General features: G+C 40.8%; 1 protein-coding gene across 2 annotated transcripts in view; it reads right to left on the reverse strand.

Annotated features, from left to right (window-relative positions):
* Window positions 1–11,359, reverse strand: part of PRELID3A (PRELI domain containing 3A) — a 34,627-nt gene extending 23,268 nt beyond the window's left edge. Inside the window, exon 1 of one of the 2 annotated variants that reach the window (XM_036738141.1) lies at window positions 11,007–11,359. In XM_036738141.1, coding sequence (XP_036594036.1) covers window positions 11,007–11,038 — 32 coding nt within the window. In that variant the 5' untranslated portion in view covers window positions 11,039–11,359. Of the gene's footprint in view, window positions 1–6,543; window positions 6,623–11,006 lie in introns of those variants that run through there. The other variant, XM_036738149.1, reaches the window with a different exon arrangement.
* Window positions 11,360–12,970: the final 1,611 nt, after the last annotated feature.

Genomic DNA, 12,970 nt, shown 5'->3' on the forward strand with positions numbered 1-12,970 from the left:
TAGGTTCATATCTTTTGTTTGTGTTTCTTGTATTAATAACTTTTTATTGAATCACAGTAAGCAGTTTTTAAATGTATACCCATGAAAACTGCTAGGTACCCCAAAAATAAAATAAGGTCAAGGATGGATTATTTTAGAAATCATATTTAAAGCACCCAAAATGGGCTTAAATAAATGTGATGGTTCATGATGGCCTATGAACTAGTTATGAACTCATATTAATGTGCCATCAGCCCCTCAACCTAACTCCTCTAACACCCTTTTGCCTAACTTCCCTCTTTCTGTCAAGAGCACTACCACCTTTCCTTCCAGTTACCCAGGCTCGAAGTGTCATCTTGAATCCTCATTCTTCTTCACCTCAGATAGTCAATCAGTGGCCAAATTGTGTTTCTATCTCCACAATATTTCTTGTATATATCACATTATCACCATTCACATAGCTACTACCTTATATCAAGCCCTTGTCACCTTTCACTTTGATGATTATAATAGCTTCCTAATCCATCTTTCTGCCTTAAGTTTCTTCCCACCCCAATTCACCCTTTACATAGCCACAAAAAGATGTTTTTCTTAAAAAAGGATTCACCATGTAACTCCTCTACTCAACAAATTCCAGTGGCTCCTATTACCTCAAGGATCAAATTCATACTCCTCTTTTTAGAATTTAAAGCCATTCACAACCTGGCTTCAACAGAGCTTTCTAGATTTATATACTGCTCTCCTTCGCACACTCTATGGTCCAACCATAGCCTTCTTTCTAGTATCTCTTATCTATCCAGTATCTGAACTTTAAAAGTCAGCTCAAGTGCCACCTCCTACATGAGACCTACCCAGATTTTGCTAGCAGATAGTGCCTCCCCCTCAAAAATGTTTGTTGTTGCTGTTGTTGCTAGGTGGCACAGTGGATAGAGTGTTGGGCCTGGAGTCAGTAAGACCTGAGTCCAAATCCAGCCTCAGATACTTATTAGCTGTGTGACCCTGGCCAAGTCACTTGACCATGTTTGCCTTAATTTCCTCACCCGTAAAATGAGCTGGACAAGGAAATGGCAAACCACTCCAGTATCTCTGCCAAGAAAACTCCAAATGGAGTCATGAAGAGTTGGACATGACTGAAATGACCGAACAATACATATGTAATATGTATGACATATATGCACACAGATATGTTATCTAAACATATACACTTAAATGTACACATTTACTCTCCATGTAGAATATAAACTGCTTACAGATAGGGACAGTTACTGTCTGTATCCACACTACCTGAAAAAATAAGCATTTATTAACAAATGCTTGTTGACTGAGAGATAAATCATGTGAATCTGTTGTGTTTTCGTAACTAGAGGAAAAACGGATGTTTGAATCAGCCACCTATTTAATGATAGGATCACTGCTCTAGAACTTTCTAGCTCAGAAACCATTTAGTTCAGCCTCCTCATTTTGCAGATTGGCTAAACTGCTGCCTGTATGGCAAAACTTTAAGCATCATGAGCTCGATCTAGATAGAGATTCCATCACATCAACTGGAAAAGTAACTTTTATATAGATCACCCTTAGGTGTGCAACCTAGAGGATCACATTGGTCACATAGCAGCTCAGCAGCTGGGTAACTGATCATTGGGCACCTATGGTTGGTCAATGACGTGGCACCTTGGGTGTTAACAAATAAAGGAGTTCCAGTGATCAAGTTCATCAGGGTACAGTGATTTTACTATAGCTGGAAACAAACAGGACCTTTTGTTGAACCTGAATTTCTGTTCAAAATATTTCTGCAAACCCCTACGGTACCCATTCTAAAACTATACTTCATGAGCCCCCACCAGTGTGCTTCATCTTAAGTCAGGAAGTAAACAAAATTTGCTCAAAGCAAAGGCATTTACTAAGAAGGCACTGTAAGAAGAATAGCTATTTTTAAAAATGCCTCCTAAAAGCAAGATGCATTCTCCTACAAATAGACACAGCATCAATATGAAGAGTGGTCACAAATTTGAAGTACACTAGTAGAAAGGCACATATGTGGGGAGCTCACATGGTTGGAGCCACTCATACCTATGGTTCTACACTGCTTTAATGTTCCCTTTCTCCACCTAGAATCCTCAGGAAGCTTCTCAAAGCACAGAATGTCTGCTGGTCAGATTCCTCAGTTAAGCTCTCCAAGGTCTGCACCTCTCCAAAAGTCAGCTCCCATTTACAAAGGATAACACTTCTTCGAAGCCATGGTTGGTTTTCTTTTCTACTGACATGAATCACAATCGTTGAATCTGCTCCCTCTAATAACTGCCTCTCTGTGTTTCTTTCTGGAGGATGTGTGTTTCTGTTCCCTCCTAGAAGCAATGTCTCCTGCTAGGGAGTAATTCTGCTGAAAAAAAAAAATCCCCTCTCCCTAGCCCCACAGCCCTCTAGTGGAGATTCACACTTCACAGTTCACTGCTTAAATTGGATGAATTTGACTGCTAGACCTACTTCAGGCTTAGCTATTTAAAGCCCTCCAGGTTCATGACCACTTTTTGGCTGCTTGGCCTAACCCACCCTGATTCAATAGAAAAAAAAAAGGTGTTCATATTTAATAAAAGGATAACACTGTGTTAACACCTCATTAATATATTAACACTTCAGCCACCAGGGATTACACACTGGAAGGAAGGAGAAATCAACTTTTCAGTGTCCAGCTCCCCCTGTTAACAAAACATTTCATTAACATAATGGGATAAAGTAACAGGCAAATGTAACAGGCTCCTGAAAGTAGGGATTGTTTTATTCAGTATAGTTCCATTTCCAGAGCATAGTACCCACAGTGTCAGGCTCATGTTAGGTGCTTAATAAATACTGAGTGATGGATTCATTAAAACACAGCACACAGGACCCAGGGAAAGGAAAAATTAAGCAAACACATGATTACAATGTAACGGCACAGAGAACAAATGAGTAATGATATACTCCTACACTTTAATACAACAGGAATAGTATGAAATGCCAAAAGTTTAAAATTCAATGGGCCATGATTGGTCCGTATTTCTTAAAGAAAACAATTTTGGAAGAAAAAAGTTGAGGATGTCTACTAGCCGAAATAGAGGACTGAGAATCTGTACAACTAAATGATCTATTAGGAGGTGGCAGGGTACTGTGGAAGAGCACTAGATTTGAAGTCAGAGGATCTGGAGTCAAATGCCTCTATCACTTGCTACCATGGGCAATTCACTTAATCTCCTCGGGCCTAGGTTTTGACCTCTGTAAAGTGAAGGGGCTATCTAAGGTCTCTTCTAGGTTAAAATCTATGATCTCATCATCTCACTACCTACCACTCAAGTTCTTAGGATGGCTGGACCCTGAGTGCCTTTGTGAACAGTTTCTATTTATCTAAAAATATTCAGAATTGGGCCTAGGCAAAATTGGGAAGTAAGAAAAAATGTTTAAGGGTACCAAAAGCCTCCTTCGCTTATACCTTTCTGTTGTCCTTATCCAACAGTTACTCTTACTATCTTCTCTTCTAGGAACGCCTGTCCGCAATAAAAACAGGGAAGGATCTGATTTGTATCTGTGATACTATGAAACTGTGTACTTTGTACAAACTATGTACTTTGTACTTTGTATTTGTTTCAATCTATCCCTATGCTGGGGCAACTTGGTTGTACAGCAGATAGAACACTGGGCATGGAGTTGGGAAGACTCCTCTTTATAAGTTCAAATCTGGCCTCAGACATTTACTAGCTGTGTGACCCTGGGCAAGCCATTTAACCCTATTTGCCTCAGTTTCCTCATCTGTAAAATGAGCTGGAGAAGGAAATGGCAAACTGCTCCAGTATCTTTGCCAGGAAAACCCCAATGGGGTCACAAAGAGTCATACATGACTGAATTACCCAATTACCCCTCTAACCATGAAAGGAATATTTACTTAATAAGGTAAAATAGGAGGCACAATTATTTTACCACATTTTGATGGACTAATCCCCCAACCACTTGTTTTCTTAATAGTAGGAAAACCCCAATTCCTACTGAAGGATAAATAAAACCATGCAAAGATGCTATAAAGCAGACGGTCTCATCAACTGTTATAAAAACTACTTGTCTTTGGATAAGAGTTTGGCCTAAAAAGTCTTCCTTCACAATTGTAAAAGTATCTGGTCATTTCCCTTTGTCTCCTACCTTTCAATAGTGAATGTTTTCTTATAATAAATCCTGCCAGTTGCATTTCAAATAATCCCCTTTTCTCCCTTAGGTGGTCTCTCCCCTCCTTCTCCTATGAAATATTTTATTTATTTAACCTAAGTTGACTCAGAATGCTGATGACTGTATTCTAAGTGGGCATGAAAAGTTATTCAAAAGGTATAAAAACTCAATCTGTACCCTGAAGCTGAAGCTGCTATTGAGCAAGAGCAGCCTTCCAGCATGTTAATAAATCTCTTTGCTTTCAATTTGGCCTCTTGTCTTTGACTCACAATCATCAGACCCCTGCTGATGGATATACCTCTCGCAAGAATTCCCATTCCTTAACTGAAAGAATTCCTTGATGCTAAGCACTTAACTATGTTGAAGGCACTATGCTAGTCCTAAAATACAAAAAGAAAATTCAAGATTTTTCCTCCAACTTCATGAAATAATGAAAGTCTTTGTTTCTTGCTGGAGAATTTTTAGGCATTCAGAGTAAAGGAAGGTTGAGAGATTTGGGGACAGAGCAAGGCAGCTATTCTCATTGCCCCAGGAATCACACTATGCTTACAGCAAGCCCAAAGAAAAACTTGTTATAGGTTGGCTTTGGAGAGGGCCATTTAATCTGCAGTCTCTACCCCGAGTCACCTCTCAGCTTCTCTGAGGGAAACTCAAAAGATGCCAGAGGCTTTTTCCCTAGGGCAAGAGATCAGGTGTCCTAGTATAATTGATTTCTTCTTTCTACATAGCTGGGAAGCCTGGAATAAACCATGCCCATGTACAGGACCTTTTTAGTTAAGGCCTCTCCTTACAGAGGTTTCCAAGATTCCCAAATAGTGGAAATCTAGAGTCAGTGCACAGTTCTCACTTGTTCCACTGCCTCAGATTTGGGTATGGGTGTCTCCTACTCATTCCCATAGAATAGTAACCAGGCTTTCATGTATATATTCCATAAGCTACCAATAGGCTCCTTGCCCTCATCCCTCTAGCCCTTAGGATGGCAAGTATAATTGACAATTCACTGCGCTCCTCAAGCATCCTTCAGAAGGGAGGGTAGGATAGGATATGGGCATGAAGGATATCATAGTGAAATTTAGACCTGGTCCATGGTGTGGCAGGTTGTTGAAACACAGGGGTCACTGACCCGTTTATTGGAATATATATCTCATATTCATCCCCTTTCTCTCCACTCACACAGCCACCAACCTAAGAAAGGCCTTCATCACCTCTGTCCTGGGACTCTTGAGACTGCTTCTTAATTTTTTTCCTTAATTCAAAACTTTCCCACAGCCCCACCCCCCACCCTCATCATCTACATAGTTGCAAAACTGATACTGCTAACTTGCAAGTCTGACCATGTCAATCAATCAACGAGCATTTATTAAGCACCTACTACGTGCCATGCCCTGAGACAACAATTGGAATATAAAGACAAAAATGAAACAGTCCCTTCCCTCAAGGAACAGAGTTCAAATCTGACCTTATACATTTACTAGCTGTGTGACCCTGGGCAAGTCACTTAATCTTTATCTCAGTTTCCTCAACTGTCAAATAATAATAATAAAATCATTTACCTCCCAAGGTTGCTGTGAGGATAAAATGAATTAATATTTGTAAAGCACTTTGCAATCCTAAAAGTGCTATATGAATGCGAGATACTACCTTAGTGATAATCTAGTCCAACTCCCTCATTCTGGTTTTACAGATGAAGGGCCAGAAAGTTCAGTGATTTGCCCAAAATTTCCGAGTGACAGAGCCTGGATCTCAGGTCCTCTGTATTCACAACGCCATGGTGCCTAATGTTACTTCTTTATGTTACTGCTATGGTCCTATGTGAATGATGATTTTTGAAAGGTAGGCTTAGGGGAGTACCAGTGACAACAATTATGAACTGGAAGTTTGTTAAAATTTTGGTGTGAGCATTTACATTGCAGAAATCAGTAAACTCTACAAATCAGGGCTTCACAATAGTGTTTTGTTGATTGTAAAGACTTAAGGAAGATATGGAGAAAATATTAATAATTCAAATTAAACTTAAAAGTAGCTTCTCAAAGAGCACTCCTCCTTGCCATAAAGCCATGATATGAAGTAGATAGAATGTGGGCTTTAGAATCAGAAAGATCTGGGTTCAAATCCTACTTCTGATACCAACTAGGGGTTGGTATCTCTTCTCAAATCACCAAACTTCTATGGGCCTTTTGCAATTCCCTGGGATTTATCTAAAGCATATGTAGGTTATAATCTTCAATGGTATGATTTGAATTATAATCGTTACAGGATGAAATCAGCATGGAAATCTGTCATTTAAAAAAGGCCTAATCATCTCAAAATATGGCGAAATGGCTACTCTCGTTAGTTAACTTTTCTAAAAGGTTCTCTATTTTTATCAGGACTTACTTTCAGATTATACTTGGATACGATTTTCAGGTCCCATGGGCTTTTCACATGAATATGAATGCCAACAAGAAAACCTGACCATATCCGACTTCTTTATATCCAATCTTTTTTTCTCTTTTCCTTCAGAGCAAATTTAACAAGTACCAGTCAAATGTCTCTCTAACAATCCAATAGAAACATGAAGAGAAAAAAATAAGAATAAACAAAAACAAAGAAATATCTATAATCTTAGAGAGAGAAAACTGAGGACTGTTAGTAGACCAAAATATCTTACATGAACACAACCAGAAAGTTGTACCTCTAGTTTTTATTGTCATAAAGAAAATTATGCTGGACAGCATCATGTCATTCATATACCAGCCCTATGGAACAGAACATAAATGATAGTTCTTAATAAGCAGCTGAGTGCATATCTGTCGAACTCCATTTAGCTTTTGTTCTAAAGCCAGAACTCGATGACAAGACAGTCAGCTGAAACAATTTTCAAAATTATCAATAGTAATTTTGTTTATAACTAACAAATCACTCATACCTGTGATAAACATTTAATGTACTTCCATAATGTGTAGCAAAATCCATATTAAACTCAATCTATCACTTAATGATTGCTGGTTTTATGTCAGGAACTGTGCTAGGTACTTAGGATATAAAGACAAAAAAATGAAACAATTCTTAATCCCAAATAGCCTATATTCTATAGGTAGAGATGGAAAATGATAAGTATATATGTACATATTATACATGCACATACACATATTTTTATCTACTTATGCAGAAAAAATACAAAATAAATACAAGTCAGTTAGTCAATAAGCATTTATTAAACACCCACTATGCGCTGGGCACTGTGCTAAGTGCTGGGGGTATAAAATACAACGTAATTAACTTTAAGGTAGTTACGGAGGAGGGTAGTTGCAGGTATCAGGAAAGGTTTCATATAGAGGATAGTGCTTGAACTGCCTCTTGAAGGAAATGAAGGATTCTTTTAAATAGAGGTGAGCATTCCAGGCATAAGGAAGAATCTATGCAAAGACATAATGGATGGAGGCAGGGTTGGAATGTGAGAGAAACAGAGAGAAGGCCAGTTTGGCTGGACTATAGAGTTTGGGAAGGAAAGCAAAGCATAATGAGTCTGGGGAGATCAGTTGCAAAGGGCTTAAAATGCCCAAAAAGGGGTTTATATTTTATCCTAGAGGCAACAGGGAACCACTGTAGATTATGGAGTAGAGAAGTGACCTGGTCAGAACTCTGCTTAAGGAAAATCACTTTGGCTGCTGTGTGAAGAAGGATGATAGTGGGGACAGACTGGAAGCCGAGAAGTCTAAGTTAGTCTAAGAAGTCTAAGTCTAAGCAAGAGATAGGGCCTGAACTGCAGGTGTCTTTGTGAGTAGAGAGAAGGGGTTGGAAATGATAGATTCAGGGGAAGCAATTGACAGTTTTGACAAATAACTGGAGGTATAAGGTGAGGGAGTGTGAGAAGTCTGGAATAATACCAAGATTACTAACATGGGAGACTGGAAGAATGCTGGTACCCTGGATAACAACAGGGAAATTTGGTAGAAGAGTAGATTTGAGGAGGAAAGACGACCAGTACTGTTTTAGTCAAGTTGAATTTGAGACACTCATAGACTATATCCAGTTAAGATGTCCAACAGGCTGTTGTCATGCAAGACTGGAACTCAAAAGAGGGACTGAAGCTAGATCCATAGATCTGTGTGTCATCTAAATAAAGAGAAATGATGAAGTCACTAATCAAGCAACCACTAAGCATTTATTCAACACTTGCTGTGCTTTAACAAGAAATACAAAGACTATAAAGAAAAAAAACAAAATAATCCTTGCCTTCAAGGAACTTGAAAAGCTCCCTGCTCTCAAGGAGCTCACAGTCTAATAGGGGAAACAACATGCAAATTGCTAGGTACTAACAAGATACATACAGAAAATAATTTAAAAGGAAGGCTTCAGGATTAGGCAATTTGGAGAGGCTTCCTATAGACTATTGGATTTTAGCTGGGAATTGAAGGAATTCAGGGAATCTAGGAGGCAGACATGAGTGAAAACATTCCAGGCATGAGGGGAAGAGAACAGCCAGTGAAAATGCCTAAAGTTGGGAGATGGAGTGTCTTTTTCAAGGAAGAGTAAGGAGACCAGTGTCACTGGATCACAGGGTATGTGGGGGTCAGTTTAAGGTGTAAGAATGCTGGAAAGGTAAGGGGGTAGAAATAAGATTTGGCAACCAATTGTATACATGGGGTGAAGGAGACTAAGGAGCCCAGGATAACACATAGGTTGCAAATCTGAGTGACTATAAGAATAATATATGTGATTGCATTTTGGGGGCTGGGTGGGTGGAAGGGGCATAATGAATTCTGTTTAGGCCAAACTGAGTTTGAGCTATCTTAAGGGACATTCAGTGCAAAATGTCCAACCGATAGTTGGTGATGGGGGATTGAAGGTCCAAGTAGAGAGTAAGGGTGGATATGCAGATCTGGGAATCATGTGCATAGAAATAATATTTGAACCTATGGTGTTCCCTATTCTATGGCGTATAGAAAGTAGAAAAGGGTCCAAGATAGAGAATCTTGGGGAATATCCACAGATAAGGGGCATGGTATGGATAATGATCCAGCAAAGGAAACTGAACAGTTAACTGTGATCAGACAGCTAAGGGGAAAACCAGAAGCAGGGTCATGCAAACCTAGAACAGGGTGGCCAACAGTTTCATGAGGTGAGAAAAGGATCCAGACTGAGAAGCAAGCTTCAGATTTGATAATTAAGAGAACATTGGTAATTTCAGAAGAGCACAGTTTTAGGTAAATTATGAGGTTAGAAGCCAGCGTTCAAATGGTCCAGTGAGAGCAGAGGAAGTGTAGGTGTTTATAGGATTTGCCTGATAAAGAGAGGAGGGATACAGAATAACAGTTTAGGTGTGTGATCCAGTCGAGTGAAGTTTTTTTTTGTTTTTTGTTTTTTGTTTTTTTTAAGGATGGGGGAGTCATAGTCATGTATGAAGGCTATAGGGAAAAAATACTGGATTGGGAGAGATTAAATAGGGGGGACAAGGAATGACTAAGGGGAAAATTTGCTTGAGAAGACAGAAGAAAATGATATCAAGGGTACATGCAGGGGGGTGGGCCTTGGCAAGAATTAACAGAGAATAGAAGAAAAGAAGAGATAATGGACGATGAAGTCAGAGGGTTTTGAGATAAAAAGAAGGGGAAGAAATGGGAGCTCACTGTATGTGGCCTCAATTTTCTCAGCAAAGTAAGAGGTGATAGATTGGAAAATATTTCATAAATCGAATTACTTCCTAGATTTTTAAATGACTTAAGTATAACTATAATGTTCTATAAAGCAGAAAAGCTATAATGAGAATCATCTGTTTTATTTTTTAACAAAAGCTGTTTAAGAGGAATGTTTTTGCTGAGGTCCAGTTCACACACTTTCTATCAGATATGGGATTGCCTCTCCTAACTTTAAAAAACAATTTAAACATTCTTACTCTTTTAAGGAAATACCATAACACAGTCTTCAGGTTTCATGACTGGTGGGGTTTGATTTCCAAAGGCAAATTATCATATCTTCTTTCCTCTTTTCATTCCTCTAGTTTACCATTCCTTCTCCCACCTATCTTCATCCCTACCCTTTCTCTCCTCCTTGAGGATCAAATCTAGACAATATCTGTAAAGTTCTTAACAAAATGCCTGGCACATAGTAAGCACTATATAAATGTTATTGTTGTTGTTGCTTCCAAATCACCTGAAACGCTAAATTGTAATAGGGAATCACTGATCTAGCATCATGAATACTGGCTTCCTTACTTATTTACTGTGTCTACTCAGGGAGGTTCATTTGATTAATTTCCCCCAAAACAGGGTGGGAAGTATGAATTACTTGACAGACCCTTTGACCTTAGATCTGTAGTTATGGGCAAGCGGCTGTTTGGGTTTTTTTTGTTTTTTTGAGTTAAGTCAGATCCGGGATTCTGTCCTACTTAACTCAAGCCTTCCCCAAGACCATTTTCAAATGGGCTGCAATCATGTGATTGAAATAAAGAGAGAACTAGGCCTCTTATTCCTTGGATTTGCTTTTTGGTGTATTAATAAAACACTAACCCCGCTTCCCCAAGCCTTGTCCCTCCCGAAAAGACATTCAAAATTAACTGCCAAACAGCTGCCCTGACTATATGCACATCACATGCAAGATCCTTAATCTGGCAGGCAACGGGGAGAAAAGCATGTCCTCATAGGGCATGAGACAGCTCACTAACATTTAATTTTTTTCAGGGATAAGCGAGCACTAAAGCCCTGGGTAAACGCCGGCTGAGCGCACACGCAGACACTCAAGGCGGGCGGGCTGGCGGGCGCGGGTGTCCGAATCCCTCGAGATTCAACTTCCCCGGGCCCCAGCCTGGCCACTTTCTGCACCCCACCCCGCTTCACAATCCAGAGCTCCCTCTTTACCCAAACACGTGCTCGGAGCTCCAGATCTTCATCTTTCCCCTGCGGCAGCTCCAGGGGCCAGAGGCGCAGAGCAGCAGCCTCGGAGTCCGGAGGGGCACCTCTCCGCCCAGGACCAGCCGAACTGTGCGGGGCTGCCCTACTCTCCTGCACGCCACTCTCCCGCACTGGGCCCTGGAGCACTTGTCACTCACTCGGATCCGAGGGCCCTAGGGGCCGTCTTGGTATCTGCGTCATGCGCACCGTTTCTGAGCGTCCCTGGGTATTTGTGGGGCCCGAGGGAGGCATCCTACTCTGGCTCTGGACCCCGCAGCCGCCAGCCCCGGTGCAGAGGCGAGTTTGGGCTCCCAATCGCACTCTCTTCTTCTCTTTTTCCTCTCACGTGACTCGGGCTAACACCCCATCCCCCCTGCCCCTTCACCTCTCCCGCCTTCTCCCGCCTCCAGCCTTCCCAGGGATGCTTTCCTTAATGCAAGTGTCAGAGCCAAGGCTAAAAATAGGGATGTCGCAGCAGTGTCCCGCTAAGGAATGCAAAGCGAACAACGGGTTGTACGAAGAAGGCGGCGGAGGAGAATTTAGGATCTGGGTGCGGAGACACGTAGGGGCGGGCTAATATTGCACAACTTGGAAATGGAAAGGTGACACTTAGGAAAAATCACTATCAAAAACCCTATTACAAAAGTGAACCAGCAACGTCCTCACTGCCCTCCTTCATAGTCTTTGCTTACCTTGTGTATGTTCCTTAACAGTGTGGTTTTCTAAATCTAATCCAAATAAAGAGAGTCCCTAAATCTCATTTGGCCTCACCCTGGGTACTGCCCTCACTGCGGTATATCTTTGTTCAAGCATTGAATTAACTGATACAGACCTTCAATAATCGGAGAAGGCCCTGAATTATGACACCCCCCCCCCCATTTCTCTATTTCTGAAGTGTGGGAGAAGAATGTTCAGTTTTACGCTTTTCCAAATCTTACGGGAAACCTGGGTTCGGATGTGAACTCCACCACTTCCTATCTGTGTGATCTTGCGCAAGTCACTGTTGGATGGGAGGGAGGGGGGAAGCTTACACATGGTACCCAGAAAACCGCCCCAGGTTTGAGGCACTTAGTGGGTCGGCTTTCATTCAAGACCATAACTCACATGACCCCACCAATATGCTTAAGCCAAACTGTCATATTATATCAAAGAAAAAAATGTTTAATCAAACAGCAAAGCAAATAAAGTGGTAAGAAAAGAGCTTGCTTTCCCACAAGTTACCACATCAACCATGGCAGAGTGCACAAAACCAGAGAACGTATGTGGAACATACATGGAGGGGCACTGATGTTAGGACATATGTGGCCAGGGCAACTCAAACCTCCCATGCTGTAGAACCCTAGATACACTCTTAAAATAGCAGTATGCTTCTTTCTCGTGGAAATTGCATGTCCATTCTAGCCTGCCTCTTATGACATCTCCGCTAAGTGTTGGTCTCTAGCTCTGATAATCACCAAGTTGCTATCTGCTACCCCTCAGCCAGGCTGTTTTTCAGTGTTCATTTGCTACTCTTTGCTACCATCTGCTGGGAGTTTGCTGGTAAGTCTCTCCCTTGAAAAATAAAGCTAATTTCTTTTTGTCAGTATCATTGCCCCAAGTTATAACATAAAACCTACATAAGATATAGTGAGCAACAAAAGCAGAAGCCCTTAGGCTAGAATTGTCAGTGCTTTTGACTGCCCTCTATTATTATCCTTCTAAGGCCCTGCACAAAAATTCCTTGTCATTCCTTTCTGATGACTGGTGTGGAGTAAGAAAGACTCATCTTCCTGAATTCAAATCTAGGCTCAGATGCTTCCTAGCTGTGTGACTCTGGGCAAGTCATTTCACCCTGTTTGCCTCAGTTTCCTCATCTGTAAAATGAGCTAGAGAATGAAATAGTAAACCATTCTAGTATCTTTGCAAAAAAAAAAAACAACCCAAATGGAGTC

This window comes from Trichosurus vulpecula, chromosome 1 (genome assembly GCF_011100635.1).
Source record: "Trichosurus vulpecula isolate mTriVul1 chromosome 1, mTriVul1.pri, whole genome shotgun sequence".
Classification (NCBI taxonomy): Eukaryota; Metazoa; Chordata; class Mammalia; order Diprotodontia; family Phalangeridae; genus Trichosurus; species Trichosurus vulpecula.